At 37.4% G+C, this 17844-nt stretch overlaps 2 protein-coding genes across 2 annotated transcripts; one reads left to right on the top strand and one right to left on the bottom strand.

The window, feature by feature from the left end:
• Window positions 1-579: 579 nt before the first annotated feature.
• Window positions 580-12077, top strand: ace2 (angiotensin I converting enzyme 2). Its single transcript, XM_074665972.1, has 18 exons — window positions 580-2493; window positions 2584-2742; window positions 2887-2980; window positions 4056-4199; window positions 4616-4731; window positions 4815-4920; window positions 5676-5773; window positions 5876-6048; window positions 6581-6807; window positions 8023-8167; window positions 8352-8450; window positions 8794-8916; window positions 9028-9206; window positions 10660-10718; window positions 10864-10961; window positions 11040-11156; window positions 11508-11705; window positions 11796-12077. Exons 1-18 carry the CDS (start codon window positions 2305-2307, stop codon window positions 11896-11898), a joined length of 2427 nt encoding a protein of 808 aa, XP_074522073.1. The 5' UTR covers window positions 580-2304; the 3' UTR covers window positions 11899-12077.
• Window positions 12078-13454: 1377 nt separating this feature from the next.
• Window positions 13455-17264, bottom strand: LOC141787826 (uncharacterized). Its single transcript, XM_074666507.1, has 7 exons — window positions 17253-17264; window positions 16924-17036; window positions 16221-16317; window positions 15336-15753; window positions 14031-14180; window positions 13780-13919; window positions 13455-13693 (listed from the first exon to the last, which is right to left on the bottom strand). Exons 1-7 carry the CDS (start codon window positions 17262-17264, stop codon window positions 13478-13480), a joined length of 1146 nt encoding a protein of 381 aa, XP_074522608.1. The 3' UTR covers window positions 13455-13477.
• Window positions 17265-17844: the final 580 nt, after the last annotated feature.

Consider the following 17844-nt stretch of genomic DNA (forward strand, 5'->3'; position numbering starts at 1 on the left):
TGGCTCTGGAATCATCCCAACTTTTCTCTTTGATAGTGCCCTTTGCTGGATAGAAAGTGCTCAATGTAAACAAAATATCACGAGAACAATCTGTGGTTACGCTCACCTCTCTAACCCTGACTGACCTTTGTCACAGCAACATTTTGACGAATCACATGATTGATTTTATCTATTTTCCCCAGCTACAGGCTTCTGGTGTTGTGCATGCTGGCTCACTGTCACACACTGCTGACTGGAATATCTGGAAATAAAGATCCATATTTGTTTAATGTTATCTTTGCTTCCTTTACACTGGAAACACGTTGAGTGTGCTGTGGTGAAAAAGATGAAAGGACACACAAAAATAAAAGAATGAAGGAGATGTTAGAATGATAAAAAGAGGCACCTGTTCTTTAATGAGCATGCTGACAGTACCATCTTTGTCCACATGGGGGTGCTGTTGCACATAGTTAAGGTTTCAAGGGGTGAACAACAGGTGTACAGCTTTGAGTGTTTGCTACTACAGTCCACTGCGATCAGAGGTTTGAAATATCCATGATCTATTTAGTATTTCTGATTGTTTGTTTGAGACTTATTAAATGCAAAGAGAGCGAGTATTAGATAATGTTGTGTTGTTGGTTATAAATCTCGATAACACACTCTGCCCTCGCTGCTGATTTCTTATCAGCTCTTCTTAACAGTGCATGACTTGCGTTTTAACTGCTGTTTGGAAACAACCTGATAAGATGGTTGGAGCTGCAGCTTTGACCACTGTTTCCGATTTCTTGGACTTACTGTCACCTCAAAGGGTCATGTTTTCTTAAGGAATGACACCAGGAGTGGGTGTGAAAGAGATAACACTTTTCTTCCCTTTTCTTCCCTTCACACTTTCTAGTGGGCAGATTTGGGTTCTTCTGTTAATAACTGTGGCCAGAAAAATTTAAGCCTTTAAAAAAAAAGGAATAAGAAAGGTGAACAAGTTTTTTTTTCAAAAAGATCAAATTTAAATTTCAATAGCTGTTAAAAGAAGGAAAATTTTCTCAGAAAACATTTACAGTTAATTGAAAGTTAATATAGGCTCCCGGGAAAAAACAAACAAAAAAACTCTTTTTCGGTTGTATTATTATTATTATTATTATTTGCTATAAATCTGAATACCTTAATTAAACCTTTATCTGGTAAAGGTAATATCACAAAATAAACTACACACTGATAAATTTACGTATCCCTTTTCAGTCTAATGTGCACTCAAGTCCTTATATTCAGAAATAAAAAAGTAAAATTTGTAATAATTATTTAACATATGCCCCTCACATAAATTTGAATAACTCAACTCAACTTTGTCTACCATATTTCATACACAAAAGCATGCAGCCTAGAGTGCCTCAGAAAAATAGAAAACAGCAACTATTAAAACAGGAACATACTATTTAGATATATAGAAAAAAAAACAGATGAATAAAATAAAATTAAAATGAAAATTTGTAAAAAATAAACAAATAAATTAACTAGTGTAAATTCAATTAAGAGTCAAACCCAACTATTCAGTTTAAAAGCCAGATTTAAAAGAGGCTCTTAAGATTACCTGTGCAGTTTTCATTTTTAACATTTCCAAACCAGTCATCCTGTTGGTGCTGTGAGACGAGGCCAACTTAGTTTACTCACTGCCAGAAGCATCTGCAGCAGCTTTCTATCTTTTATCAGATGAAGAATGTGAGCTGAAGATAGACCCCCATAAGTCAGAGGAACTAGAGCCTTAACCACTCCAATAAAAGCCCAGTTTACTTTCCAGACATGGAAGATATGGAAATGATTGTACCTCAGTGAGCCAAACTGTCTCCAACACCTCCACCTTGCATTCCTGTTTTGTACTTGTCTTAAAGTACCTGATATTTTTGTAAAGGCTGTTGGATTTTAAAACGTCCATCAAATAGTCCAGAAATGTTTATTGAACTGATGGCAGATCCTGAGTCTTAATCAAAATAAAGTGAGATTGCCTGTACTTTAAACACTTCCACTTTCATGCCAAAAGATAATTTTTTTAAGCTGGCAGACTGATAAAAGTGAGTCATCTCATCACAAGAGAACATAATGACATTCTTCACAAAAACAAAACCTTCGGAAAGAACTGTTCATGTCTCTGCATCAGAGGGATACACGCTGAAAAAGACTGATCCTGTAAAACTTCCTATCAGTAAATGAAAACTCAGATACACCCAGGATTATGGCCCTCCGTTCAAGGGTCAAGGCAGTACAGAGGTAATGAGACTGTATAACTGAGTACAGTGCCCAAAGCTCTCAGAGTCAGTTTGAGAGGCAGCAGAGATGTTTGCGTGGATTCTTGTTGCGCTGCTGGCTGGGACCAGCGCTGTTTCAGCACAGTCAGATTTGGAGAACCAGGCGAGGGAATTTCTGAAGAAGTTCGATGAGGAGGCCTCGGCACAAATGTACAACTACTCGCTGGCATCATGGGCCTACAACACTGACATCAGTGAGGAGAACTCAGAAAAACTGGTGAGCATTCAGAGACCTCTAAGTGCAGTTCTATTCACCCAAAAAAGACCAGGTGTAAGCTTGTCTTGTGTGTTTTTTTATTTTATGCAGGCAGAAGAGGGGAGAATCTGGGGCAGTTTTTACGCCAAAATGTCAGCTGAGTCCCTGAAATACCCAGTCGACCAGATGACGGATCCAGAAATCAAATTACAGCTCATCTCTCTTCAAGACAAAGGCTCTGGTGCTCTTTCCCCAGATAAAGCCGAACATGTAAGACTGAAGCTTCATGTATAATTTTGTTCTAATGTGTTTAAAGTTTTCTCTTCTGAACTTTTACCTCAGTCTTAATTCTGTCTGCAGATTGATAACTCCAAACTCTTTATATTTCTGTTTTTCTTTCAAATCTTCCTGCAGCTGAGTAAGGTGTTGAGTGAGATGAGTACGATCTACAGCACAGCCACCGTGTGTCTCACAGATGACCTTCTGAGCTGCCAGACTTTGGAGCCAGGTACGTTATGTTCATGAAGGCCATGTGTGTAGTAACATGGCTGCCTGCTACTGTTAACTAGTCAAATAGAGAGGTTTGTAATTAACACAGCTGCTCTGAGTGTAAAATGATTATATAAAAAGATTCATTAATGTTTGTCATTTTAATATCAGATCTGCAGGTTTTCTGTGAACAAAATGTAAAAAGTTACGTTTGGAAAAAGTGGGCAACTTTGCTTTAGTGCAACTCCATCTATACTCTAGGAGGAAAATCCACAACTTTGATTTATTAAGTAAATGAAAGTTTTGTTTTTTTTTCACATAGAAGGTACTAGGACTTTATATTTACAAAAATATACAAAGATTAAATGGTGGTACCTCATCTCTGGACCCTCTATAACAGATCATTTTAGTCTAAATGTCTATAGTTGATCTGTGAAACTCAAACTAACTTGTTAGACTTCAGTAACTGAATGTTAACATCAGATGACACAGGAAACCCCTAAAGTTGAACACAGAGTCATGGAACACAGCTCTTTATTTTTTTCCATTTATCCCGTATTTATCACATCACAACTTCTTAGATTTAACATTTGAACCATACAAGGAGCTCAAAACCAGGAAGAGGAAGCACAAAATGAACTTCATAAATTTTTATTAATGAGGCTTTTACCTCTGTAACGCTGTCAGACATTACATTATTTTGATGTGTGACAGAGCATCTTTAAAATGTTTTTTAAAAACTCCATCATCCTGTGGTGACACCTGTTATTGAAGTTGAACCATAAAGAAAACAACGCAGAAGTTATTCTATGCAAAGTTTCTACATTGAAAATCATATTCATGTAAAACTAAAATTGCCAGATTTTTGTTCCCATAGAATCAAAAGTAGAAGTAGCACTTGTGATAAACTTTAATAGCAACATTTTAGTTTTTCAATGAGACTAGTGACTGTGTCTGCAGCCATTGTTAAAAGGACATCATTTTTTTTATTTTATTTGATGGTTGAATGGCGGTATCAATTTTGATAAAACGGAGCAGAACAGATTTTTAATCCAAAGGTAAACACTAATTAATGAGTTTTCTCTGTTTTCTAGGTCTGGAGACTGTGATGGCCCAAAGCAGAAACTACACAGAGCGTCTGCATGTGTGGGAGGGCTGGAGGAGAGAAGTGGGCAAGAGGATGAGGCCTCTGTATGAAGACTATGTGGATTTGAAGAATGAAGCAGCCAAACTGAACGGTACAGAAAACATATCATTTGTCACAGTATCACAGCATTTATGAATATTATTATGAGGGTGTTAATTATTTCAAATAAGTAACCACAGGTGTGTGTTAAAGGCAATGGTGTTTTAGATAAGGAGTTAAAAGTACAGATGGAGCCATGCCCATATCTATACAGGTAGAGCCACACATAGTAATTGATTATTTGTCAGGTTTTTTCATTAATCTGCAGCTGGTTTGTTAGCATTTTGATTGATTTTGAAGATACATTTTAAGATTATAGTCATAATTATTAGATATAATGTAACAGGGTACCCCCCAAAATAAATAAAATAAAATAGAATAAAATAAAATAAAATAAAATATTTGTGGCTTTAACGTTTTTTTTTTAAAGGACTGTTTATATCATTGTTTTGCTTTTTTCTCCGTCAGGTTTTGAAGATTACGGCGCTTACTGGAGATACAATTATGAGACCATTGAGGAGGATTCTGAGTTCAAGTACACCAGGGACCAGCTGATGGAAGACGTCCGTGCTGTGTACAAAGAGGTAAACCTAAAGTCAGGATGTTTTCAGTATAAAACCGTGTGTCATGATGAGCAACAGTGATTTATGGCTTTTTTTTCCCATAGATCCTTCCTTTATACAAAGAGCTGCATGCCTACGTGAGAGCCAAACTGATGGATGCTTACCCTGGACACATCGCTAAGAATGCACCACTGCCGGCTCACCTGCTGGGTATGTTCATGATCCAGTTTAGAAGTGATGATTTTTTTTCTTTTTGAGTTTTGTTTTCGTAGCTTTGGGCCACTGAATAAAATACCCCATCTCCAACCACAGCTTGGTGCTTATTATCAGCAGGGGCATGTCCAGACAGGGGTGGCATGGGCCCTTCTTGAAATCTGATGGACTACTACAGTTGCCACCTTGTCTTATAAATGGCCAGACTTGAGTCAAAATCATATATGTTGGCTGCTTTCTTTGTGTTTGAATGTTGTAGCTTTTTTAGTACTTGAAGTATTAGAAAAATATCCAAAAGATCTTTTTAAATATAGGAGGAGTGTAGTGTGTACTTTGTTTCACATATAAAAACAATTAAGGCAATGTTTCCGGCCAATCATTTTAATTTTAAGAGTTTTTTGTCACGTTTTTCAAGTACTTTAAATTAAAACTCCTAAAAGATAATGAGTCATTTGAAGCCGAAGTTAATTAGTCGTATAAGTAAACAGATAGAAGGCATAAATGGCATAAAAATCAAATTGATTCATGTTGTCTATACTTAGTCTCTATGCATGATGCAGTGTCGGTGCCAAATTAAAGACATGAGTTAAGTGGTTAAATGTAGCAGAGAAATAGGGTTTTAGATTGATATCTCCTATGATTTATCAGTGGGAACAAAAAGCCAGATAGTCCTACAGAATTAAATCATCTTTGTTATCTAAACATATTATTCTCTGAGTGGAAAACTAATATTCTTCTTGTTGATTTTTCAGGTGACATGTGGGGAAGATTCTGGACCAATCTGTATTCTCTTTCCATCCCCTACCCTGATAAAGTAGACATTGATGTTAGCGAAACTATGGTGGCACAGGTAAATTAAATTAAAAAAGTGATATTTCTATCCCATACATGTAAAAATAGAATTAACAGATTATAATCCTCATGTTGAACCAAATTTCAACTTAAATTTCAGGGCTGGAAGGAACGTCGGCTTTTTGAAGAAGCAGAGAAGTTCTTCATGTCTGTTGGACTGTACGAGATGTTTGACAACTTCTGGACCAACTCAATGCTGACAAAGCCCACTAATGGAACCAAGGTGGTCTGCCACCCCACGGCCTGGGACATGGGGAACAGAGAGGACTTTAGGTATTGTTTACTCAGCCAGACATTTCTGCAATGTCAGAAAAAATGTGCTCCATGTTAAGGAAAGCAATCAGTGTGTAGATCAGTACGTGAAGGCCATAGATATAAACCTGCAGGAACAATGCTATCAATTAGTCTCTGACTCATTCTTTCCTCCTGATAAACCAACAACCAAAGTGTTTATGCTGTCAAATATTAACCCATAATGCTGTCTCAGCATTGACAGAGTTTAAAGGATCTGGTGGAAAAAAGTGTCCAAGTTTCTAAAAGATTTTATCAGAAAGAGGTTAAAGGACTAAAGGTTTGAAAGAGGTTAGGGTCAAAATTTGCTTGGAGGTTGTTTAGACTTGAAACTTTTGAATCTCTTTAGAGAGGAACTTTTTATTGAACCTTGGTGTTAGTGTTTGTGATATCTGACTCATCAGGAACGTGATAGGCTCTGTCTTGGATAAAGTATATCTGATATGGCACATTACCATGTTTGTGTCACTCAACATATCTGCTGACTGCATCACCTCTCTCCTGACACCTGCAGAATCAAAATGTGCACCAAGGTCAACATGGACGACTTCCTGACCGTGCATCATGAGATGGGTCACAACCAGTACCAGATGGCCTACCGTAACCTGTCCTATCTGCTAAGAGACGGAGCCAATGAGGGTTTCCACGAGGCTGTTGGAGAGATCATGTCTCTTTCCGCTGCGACACCCAAACATCTGAAGAGCCTTGGCCTCCTGGCACCAGACTTCGTATATGATACGGGTAAAATTCATGCAGACGACACAGACATTTATACAGTGATAGATCAGGAGTCCAAAACAATGAAGCTGCTCTTGTGCTTTAACAAGTACTGAAATAACTCTGGCTCAGTATTTTTCACTAGGTGGGAAATAAGATCTGTAACTGATTTCCCGAGCAACAGGAGTTCAAAAATTATACCAAGTAAATTTGAAGGTATTTGGTAGCGTTAAGCATCATTGTAAAAAAAAAAAACAATATTGCAGCACAAATAGACCACCTGCTTGGAGGATACGTTTTCAAGTGATTATGAGAATCAATCATAAATGCAAAAGTAGAGTAACAGTAGATGGTTTCCTGACAGAACCATCTCACAGACATCACTCCATTTTAACTAGTATTAGAAAAACAACTGGACATGAAAGGGTGAGCAAAACTGAAAGAAAAGAAGAATTTTTGAATGAAATATGGATAGAATGTGTCTAACCCTCTCTGATGGTATTATTTTGCCCTGACTTTCAATAAGCTGTTTTCAGCTAAATAGTATATAAAACTTAAAGGTGCCTTGCCTTGTTAGACATGTTCATCAGCAATCAGACTAAGCCAAAAGCAGCTTAGCTAAACTTTTAGCTGCTCAAAACCCAGATAATTCCCTCTAGGTGATTTTAGGTAAGTGAATTTGATTAAGACTGTGGTTTCAATTCAAAAATTAAGAGTCAGAGTTTGTTTCAGCTGTCTTAAGGTGAGCTAAATTCATTAACTGCAAAAGTGACTTGAGAGAAACTTATGAGTGCTTTACAGCCACATGATAAGGTTCAGCCAGTGTTAAACATAAAATGATCAAACAAAAAATGCGGTGAGTAGTTTTAACACAACAAATATATTCAGTGATCTGAACAAACCTGACAACAATGTCATCACGTGTTGGCCCACCTGCACAAAGCATGACAAACCTGCAGTCACCTGTTTGCATCGGAGAATCTGATAATCTGAACAACATGACCTTTGGCTCTCTACTCACTGTTACACAACAGTCTCTTACCAACAGGGTTTATAATCACTGTCATAAATGGTCAATTACATGAAACCTGCCCAACGCTCAAGTGTTTCCTGTAAGATCAATGACCTGTTACTAAATGAACATCTCTATGTAGAAATAGTAGCAGAGTTGAATCTAGACATTTTCCTAACCCTTTGTTTTTTTATATGAACTAATATTTTCTGTTCTCTGTCTTACAGAAACAGAGATTAACTTCCTGCTGAAACAAGCGCTGACCATTGTGGCCACACTGCCCTTCACCTACATGCTAGAGGAGTGGAGGTGGCAGGTGTTATCAGAAAACATCACCAAGGATGAGTGGATGAAGCGCTGGTGGGAGATGAAGTGAGCAAAGAAATATCTCTTAACAATCCATTCATATAGTAAATAAAAATAAACAGTTTAGTCTGCTGTGGTCGAGTATTGATGTAATCACATATCTGAAGTGAGCCCAGCAGGGGGTGTTGTGGTTTTTATGCTGTGTGGCTCAAAGTTTCAGCATCAGCTTACAGCTCTGTGACTTTATCAGGAGGGAGCTGGTCGGTGTGGTGGAGCCAGTGCCGAGAGATGAGACTTACTGTGACCCCCCAGCTCTGTTCCACGTGTCTGGAGATTATTCTTTCATCAGGTAAAAATGTTTGGATTAAATATCTCCTAAAAGAAGAAAAATAACATACATCTATAAATCCAGACTACTAGATGCTTAATCTGGATCCTTCAATAAATTTGTTATTTAAGATTTAAAAGAAAAAAATCTTGAAGTTTTCATTGAGAGCAGCATCTAAACTTTATAAAGTGTCTAATGAATATGAACATAACTGTGCTGAAGCTGAGAATTTAAAGTTATGAGAGAAATTAAGAATAGAGATCCAAAAAACCCCAACTAAAGGTTGAGATTATACACAAACTCCCCAGCTCTACAATGAAACTTAAACATTATTCTCACATGTTTTGTCTGGTTTTGAATGCAGGTACTTCACCAGAACCATCTACCAGTTTCAGTTCCAGAAAGCGCTCTGCGACGCAGCGGGCCACACAGAAGCCTTGTCCTCATGCGACATCACCGGCTCAAAAGAAGCAGGAACCAAGCTGAGGTTTGCAACCTGTTTACCTGATATTATTGCAACAACACATGCTTGGTATAAATTCAGCAGTATTTCAACATCTACATCCTCCTCCTCTTCATCATCATAATCCTTTGTTAGGAATATGTTGGAGCTGGGAAGGTCCCAGTCCTGGACCCGGGCTCTGAAAACAATATCTGGTGATACTAGGATGAACGCACGCCCCCTGTTGGATTATTTCCAGAAGCTGTATGTATGGCTGCAAGAGGACAACAGAAAAAACAACAGAGCTGTCGGCTGGGACGCTGGTGTAGAGCCATGTGAGTATGAAAGAGGTTCATGTTGAGTCTCAATTATCAACAAAATCACAACTAATATATGTATTTGCCTTTTTCCAGAGTTCAATTATCCACTTGAATACACTCAAATGTCTGTATTATTCATCTAATCATGGTTAGGCTTAATAATAAATACATGTACATTTGATGAGGTTACATCTCTATGTGTCTATAGTTTTTTACATTTTATTATCCTCAAAAGCCGGCTCCTCTAACGCTTGTTCATCAGTTCCCTACATTTTATTTGTTTAATCAAAAATATATATATATAAAAAAAAAATAGTTATATAGTTTTTAAGATTCAGATTTTGGTTACCAAAACAACCATGGGTCTCTTTTTGGGTTTAATAACACTTAGCACAGGTATGGAAGCCCATTTTGACCAAAATAAACAGGGATAGGTCTGGCCTTAATGAAGGAAAGATCTGATTAAAAAAGAATAATAAAGTGTGTAATAATTCTGAGGTAATCATTCATAAATAGGAGATAATACAAGTCTGACCTTTGATCATATAATGATGAATTAGTAACTAATAATGTTCTTGTTCTGTTCTGAATATTTTTTTAACTCATTTTCTCATATTCAACCTTTAATCTTATAATAAGTACTTTTAATCTCAAAATGTGCAGTATTTGTAAAAGCCCTCTTTTTTTTCCTATGCCTGGAAGAAATACCTCCATAAAAAAAAGAGTAGATTGCTGTATTTTAGAGCTGCTGGGAGACAGATCTGTTGTTTTTGGATTAGATCTAGCATGCTATTTCCCTATTTTCTGTCTTAATGCCAGGCTAGACTAAAAGAACAAAAGAGCAAATAACCATGAAAAAGCATTGAAGAAATCCTTAACTATTCATTTATTTATATTTGTTATGTTTATGACATGTACAGAAAATTCACCAGGCTAAACTGTGCTTAAACTTCAAAATATTAATAATAATAATAATAATAATAATTGATCACTCTTTGATGGAGGCATTTAAACAAGAGTCAAAAAGCTGCACCATCATCATTACATAAAAATAGTGACTAAGTGTCACATCTGGTGTAATATTTGCTGCGTCACATGAAAAAGGACACTAATGAATTAAAAAAAGTGAGTGGAAAAAAGTCCCTGAAGTAATTTTAAAGGAAGTAGGAAAATCCCAGGCTGGCGTCACAGATGTTTTTGAGACAAATGTTTTAAAGATCAAACCACATTAATTCACAGGAGTAAGCATTTTATCAAAGAAAATGAGCTTCAGTTTGCCAAGATTATGCAAGTGACACAGTGAGACTGTGTGCCAGTTTTATTATTACAGATAACAAAATACTCACATTATGTAGAAAGCAGATATAAAATATTGTGATCCTGTATGGCGAAAGTGTAACGATTGATTTTAATTGATTTGATGGGGAGGAAGGAAATAAGTGATGAATGTTGGTTTTATTTCTTGCAGATTCTCAGGATGCCATTAAAGTGAGGCTGAGTCTGAAGGCTGCCATGGGTGAAGATGCTGTGAGTGTCATTAGTGATTATCAGAGTGTTGTCTTTTCATTGGAGTTACAATGGTGACTACGAGTAAAATCCAGTTAGCAGATTTCAGTTCAACAAGACTGTTTGGCAAATATTAACTGACCCAAATGTATTTCATTCATTTCAGTACCCCTGGAACGACAGCGAGAAGTTCCTTTTCAAGGCCAACATAGCGTACGCTCTGAGGCAGTACTACAGCCAAATAAACAAGACAATGGCTTTCACGTAAGTGTCAACACAGAAGTAAAAATGTAAAAAGGATGTCTTTACCACAGGTTAATGTGTCTTTTTTTGGACCTGCAGATCTGACGATGTCCTCATGTTTAATACAACTGAAAGAATCTCCTTCTTCCTGGTGGTCACAGAACCGGGCTCTTTCTCTAAGAATATCCCAAAGAGTGACCTTGAAGCTGCCATACGGTGAGGTTTTTTCTCCTCGATACTGGATACAAGTTGATTGCTTTTTTAAATTTTACTCTGAATGTTTGACAGACTTCCTAACAAGGAGTTTATTTTAGTCATCCTCACTCTTTGAATGGAAATATCCATGTTTCAGCTCATCACATTATTTCAGACTGAAATATCTCAATGATTGCTGAGTGTATCTCCTGCAGCAACTTCTGATCTTTTTTATTTTTAATACTTATTTAGCTCATGCATTGATCAGTATTTGTCAATGTATTTTGCTCAAACTGATGCAGCCCTTATGAGGCCACCTCTCAGACGTATGTAACAGGTTTGAGTAACAACTCATTTTCACATTGGTTTCAGGTTAAGCCGAGGCCGAATCAACAAAGCCTTCCAGCTGGATGACAACACTTTGGAGTTTCTGGGGATCCCCCCAACTCTGGCGCCCCCTGTAGAGCAGCCTGTGGAGGTGTGGCTAGTGGTGTTTGGGGTGGTCATGGGAGTTGTAGTGCTAGCAGGCATCTACCTCGTCATTTCTGGTGTCAGGGAGCGCAAACAGAAGTGAGTTTCATCTGCACGCCCAAACCCTAACATGTTATAAGTGTCAGTATTTAATTCTGAATGACTTTGTGCTTCTTGTCGTGTTTGAAGGAAAACTGAAAAGCCCAACGTGGAGAATCCCTATGATACAAACCTTGATGGAGAAACCAACAAAGCCTACGATGACAGTGACAATGAACAAACTGGATTCTGAGTCCAACGCTGTCCTAATGTAGAGTAGACCCACAGAGCCTGGGTGGAAAATATGTGAGTAACTAAAGCTATCATCAAAGCTGCTTGTGTGTATATGTGGGAAATATCTGGTTTGTGGAGGATTATAAGGAGGTAGAGTGTAGTGCAAACCTTTATAATGTAAACTTGATTATACTGAATTCCCACTAACCTTACATCAATATGTACTGTAAGGGTGCTGTTCTTCAACACATTAAACGTAAATACAACAGTTTAAGATGAGCTCACTACACTTGATTCAAAGGCTGTTATTTTTAAACTGTTAATTTCCCTGTGTGAGTTGGTTTAACGATGTTTATCTTGTACTTTTTGTATACTGGAAAGATGTAATATACTTTAATCATATGTAAACACTTGCTTTATGTATTGTAAGATGTAAATTTTTTACTTGAAATATCATATAAAGGTAATTTAAAGAACAATTCAGTTATGTCTAGGTATTTGGTTCAGAACTTGTAACTTAATGATGTATCAGAAAACACACCAACGTTTTGTGATATCTCATAAAAAAATATTTTCAGACTTTTGGAGCACCATTTCATACATAACTTATTGTGAAGGATTATATTTAAAGCTGTCAAGCCAGGCTCAGTCACAAAGATGCATATTACAGTTGAGTAATGGGTATATAATTATTTGAATTATGTATTAAAACAGTTAAATTAATGTTTGTTCTAAAAGAGAACTGAAGGACAGGGGTAAGGGTTTGGGAAACTTACAAATTACTGTGCATTATAAAAAATTACAAAGAGGAATGATACTAAAAAAAGGACGACAGTCATTGATCATGAGGTAATTAAAACAATAAGCAAACAGAAGCAGCAAAAGAGAGCTAACTGATGGTTAGACTCTCTCATGAGCAGAAACTTAAAATGGAAACTTTAGAGTCTTTAAAGTGTGGTGAGGAAACTTCTCTTTCCAAATGACCAAAAAATGACCCCTTAATTAATTGAGTGTAGAATATTTCTGGATTTTTCCATGACATCAAGAATATAATAGCTTTTATTTATATAGCACCATTAAAAACAAGGGTTTACAAAGAGCTTTGACCCACAGCAGGGCCGACATAAAAAGTCATAGCACTGGAACTTCAATTTTAACTCAAACATCAAGAGTAAAATACATTCACAAACAAAAAAATGAAAAAAAGAGAAACAATTTAATTGATCATCACAAAAACATAAAACCCTGATTATATAAGCTGGTACTGAAGGGGCAAGAAAACAGGACGATTAAACTAATAGAGTAACTTATCACGTGTCATACAGATATAAAATGTAACAAAAAGTATTTTTTTAAAAGTAAATAAAAAAAGAAAAAAGAAAACACTTAAGTTCAATAATTACAAAAAAAATCAATGTAAACAAAAACACATAAGTAACATATTCTTTGGATATTGTTGTATGATACATATCTACGTTTTTCTGCAACGGCAGAATGTGTCTATTCGAGAGAATAATGAGCACACATGAACATCAGGTCGAGGTTTTTAACTGAGTGAAGAGAGAACTATAAATCCCTCAGAGGCAAGTGAATCTTCCTCACTTCTGAATGACAAAGAGGAACAAATGTTCTTCACTTCCTCCATCCCGCTCTGCCATCATCACCGACTGTGAGTTGTCGATTTGGATGAACCATCCTCGGTGCAGCGCGGACTCAAACCTCTTATGGGAGCTGTCTGCCTTCATGAAGAAGACGAAGGAAAGGGTGTTCACGTCAGTCTTTGAGATTTGCTTCAGCCTCTGCTTCTCGCACATCTGTGAAAAATGTACTGCGTAAATCTTAGTGTAATATGTACATGATTTCACTCACACACACACTCACTTACACACTCAGTCTTTACCTCCACCCGCAGCAGCACTCGCTCCCCTTCTTTGCAGCAGCGGAGGAAGCAGTTAGAGCCTGTGAAGTTCAAGACCACAGCCTTTCCTTTGGGGAACCAGCTGAAGCACGTTGACTTGTAGGAGTAAATGGTGATCTTCTCTGAATACACAATAAATTTCATGTAATCATTTGAACAAGTTATAAATGAATCCTGTGATCAATATATCTGGGATTTGGACATTATTACCAGGATTACTGCCTGTGACTCACCTGGATTAGGTGAGGCGTAGACGATGTTTTGTGAGCAGAGACCTCGGAGGTATTGGTTAGAGGGTGCATGTCTGATTGAGTAGTTTGCTTGCTTTTCTTGCTTGAAGCCTCCTCCTCCTCCTCCTCCTCCTTCTCCTCCTCCTCTGGGAACTGTAGGGGTCAAATAAAACTAACTGAAATTACAGAATGAAAATGTTCTTTGTTTTTTTAAGCTTCTTTACTTGGTACCAATTTTATTTACTGTATTACTTTCTTTGTGTCTTATCTAACTGTGATACTTAAATCCTAATTTAAACATTTGTTTCTTTTGCCCCATGTAATTACATGTCAGGCTGTGTGGAACCTTCTAACCCAAAGCACTCACAGCTTCTAGTTATTAAGACAAGTAAACAGTAAAATTCTGTCTTTTAAGGCCTGACTAAGGAAACTGCCTGTTTGGGCAGAACGCATACTTTTGATGCTATGAACTTTACTTAAAGGCCCTGTGAGGGCTTAATGAGTGATCTTTAAATAATAATTTTTATATACTTGTCTGTTTATAATACACAATTTAAAATGAGATTATCATCAGCAAAATCTAATTTCTAAATGTTATTTTTCAGTATTCATGGCAGGGTGCGACTTTTCCAGGAAAACACAAATCCATTTACAGAACTTTGCCTGCTCGGGAAAGTTCAAAAGTGAGATTTAAGATCTGTTCCTTGTCCTGAAGACTAGATTTCTTAGATTCATTTTGTAGTTAACAGTCTATACACAAAACTATGGTACAAGCTGACTTTACATAGTTTGTCGTCACATACCAGTAGGAAATAAATTGAGTGATTTGTTGCTCTGGATCCAACAAAAGTTGCATTGAAAAAAGAAAACTATTGCAAGACAGAATTTTCAATGAATGTTCATTTGCTTCCACAGAAAATGCATTTTGATTTCCATAGTGCTCATGGGAACCTGAGTCTTAATTCCAGAAAAAAACACCATTGATTTTGGCCAAAGGTGTCACTGCGCCAAATGGACAGTCATCAAATCGTTGCTTTGGTACTTTTCTAAAAGTATGAGGTCTTAAAGTTTCTTTTAATCTTGATGGTTTGCAAACCTTCTTTCATGCTGGTTTCTAATTGATTATGTACTTAGATTTTGAAGTTTTTAAAAGTACATCCACTTCTTGTTAACAGCAATGACTTCGGTCTTTTAACTTTAAAATGCTTCATTTAAACAGTCATATTTTAATGTAGAAATCTGGGTCCACATTTGTGAACCCAGCATCTTAGCCTGCTGCAAAGAGTAAAACACATTAAACAAACTCACCGAGCACCACCTCCTTGGACTCTGACACCACCACCACGTCATCATAGGTGCATCCTGTGCCATAACACCCCCCACAGGCACTGTTCCTGTCACAGCCACGCCCTTTCACCACAGATATTGTGGTTCTCGCCATGGAAATAACCAGCATGTCTCCTCCCTCCAAGTTTTCTCTATTATCAACTTGGCAAACCCCATCCCCTGTACGCCCATTTTCACTTTCTCCCTCCTCCTGTTCTTCTCTGTTCTCCTCCAAGTGCTCCTCCAATTCCTCCTCCAATTCCTCCTCAAAGTCCTCCTCCCTCCTCATCTCCATGTAGAAACTGAGCACTGTGTTTTCCTTAGAGACGGGATGTATGGTGTCCTCAGCAGGGGAGGGCTGCCATGTGTGCTCTTTAATCACTCCAGCCTTGTGCACTGTCTGAAGAACAGAAAGGGAAGGAGAGAAGCTGTTACAGGTTTAGACTGGTGACTGTGCTGTATATAAAAATGGAAAAAGTCACTTCCTTTCTGCCCATTGTACGATTTGGAGCTCTGCAGGAGCCACATTCGTAACTGTCAATCACTGTGTCATATCACCTCCTTTTGAAAACACTAATTCAAACTAAACTTGTCAGAAGAATAAGAAGCACATGGACAAAATCAACAAGATATGAGTCGACCATAACAACAGAAACCATGTATGGGAAAAAAAACAAAAAACAATTTGATGATCATTTTGATTTTACAGTTTGGCCCCTGTTCCATCTGTTTATAGTAAGGAGGCAGAGTTTATCGAGTTTATCACCCATACTGCATTCTGTCAGCAAAGAGAGTAGGACTGAATCTTCGTAGACATTACATCTGAGAGATGCTGAAGATACTCTTTGTAGAAACCCGTGAACTCACCAGCTTCGGGCTATCCCCTGCCAACTCTTCTGCCAGCTCCTCTGGTGTGAGATCCTGCAGGTCCATTCCATTTATCTGCATCAGTTTGTCTCCTCTTCTGTAAAAAAAAACAATCAAAACAAAGGAGCTTTATGCTTCATAGAAAGGGTTTAAGATGTAGCTCTTTTCTTTTTTTACTGTTACAAGAATTGGTTTGGCTGTAAAAGTCATGCCTGGGGTCATAATTCAGCTGTTTGTGTGTCTGCTTTCAAATGCTGGAAGTCAATATTTTCTTTGATGACTTAGTAAAAAACAGGAACTACTTCAGCCGATACTAGCGGTGTTGTTTTCTCATTAAAACCTGTCTTACAGCAAATCAGAGAGAACAAAGTGCCCAAATGCTGAAAACAATCCAAAAAGAGAAGTCTGCTTTGAGAGCATTACAGATCATTTCTTTGTCAGTAATAATCATGAAAATAAGAGACGATGTTTGTGTATATATGTAGGTTTCTGATGAACTGAGGAAAAACCAGCAGTTGAGGAGTCTTTTTTCCCCATCAAAGTGTAGTCCTACTTTTTAGATTCTCCTTTGTAAATTCATTTCTAAAAGTTCTTCATAAAAACAACTATATTCATGATCCTGTAACAATATCAAACAAGTTTTGTCTCATCAACAGTCACTGCTGGCTGTAGAAGGAAGAAAGAGGGAGTTTCAGACTTCTACCTGACAAACATTTTGTCTCCTTTTTTGCTCTTCATCACATTTTCCACTTGGTACTGATGCTTTCCTTCATGGACCTGGTGGACAATGAGCACGCCTCCCTTGACCACTGAGTCCTTGTGTTTAGGATGAGGAAAAAAAAGTTTTGTTATCTACATCAAAGTTAACATGATACATACACTTAACTCTTAATCATCAAGGTGCGGTTGCTTTGGATTGTTTTAGATATTATTTTGTCTGATATGTTTTGATTTGCTGTTGCACAGACTGCCCCTTTGAGAACAATCAATGTTTAGGTCTAAGTCAAAGTGTGTGTGTATCTAATCACCCACCTTCTGATCCATGTTGCTGGATGTGTTGTCTGCTCCCCGACAGCAGAAGCAGAAGATGACATAGCTGGAAGAGTCACTCTTTTAAGGCTTTCAGCTTCTGCTTTGCATGACTGGAAGAGGAAGTACGAATAAGGGGTCACCCTGAAAGAGAACTGATGTCAAGAGGGGAAGTGAATGTTGAATAGTAAATCCACAACAAGAAGGGACAGAGTTTTGTTTGAGAGAAAAAAAAGCAGAACTTGAGACAAATATTCACAAGAGAAGCAAGAAGTCATGGGCATCTTGTTTAACTGTGTTTAATGTTTTTTATATTTTATGTCCATAAGATGTTCGGGAAAAAAACACACCCTCTCAGAACGGGGCCTGATTGTGGGTGATCCAAGGTCTATACTAGAGGTAGTATGTGAGGTATAATCCTCAGCCTCCATCAGGCCTCTGCACTTCACCCTCTCTACTTATAAAAGCACATTTCCCTTTTTATGATAAAATGTACAGTGAGGACTTACACTTTACACACGAAGGTTAAGATTGGCTTTGGATCAGGCCTTTTTAATCCTGATAGAGATTTAGACTGACTTTGTACACACCTTAT

Source organism: Halichoeres trimaculatus, unplaced genomic scaffold (genome assembly GCF_033239565.1).
Source record: "Halichoeres trimaculatus isolate MK-OKI-2021-1 unplaced genomic scaffold, fHalTri1.1 fHalTri1_scaffold_3, whole genome shotgun sequence".
NCBI classification, from domain to species: domain Eukaryota; kingdom Metazoa; phylum Chordata; class Actinopteri; order Labriformes; family Labridae; genus Halichoeres; species Halichoeres trimaculatus.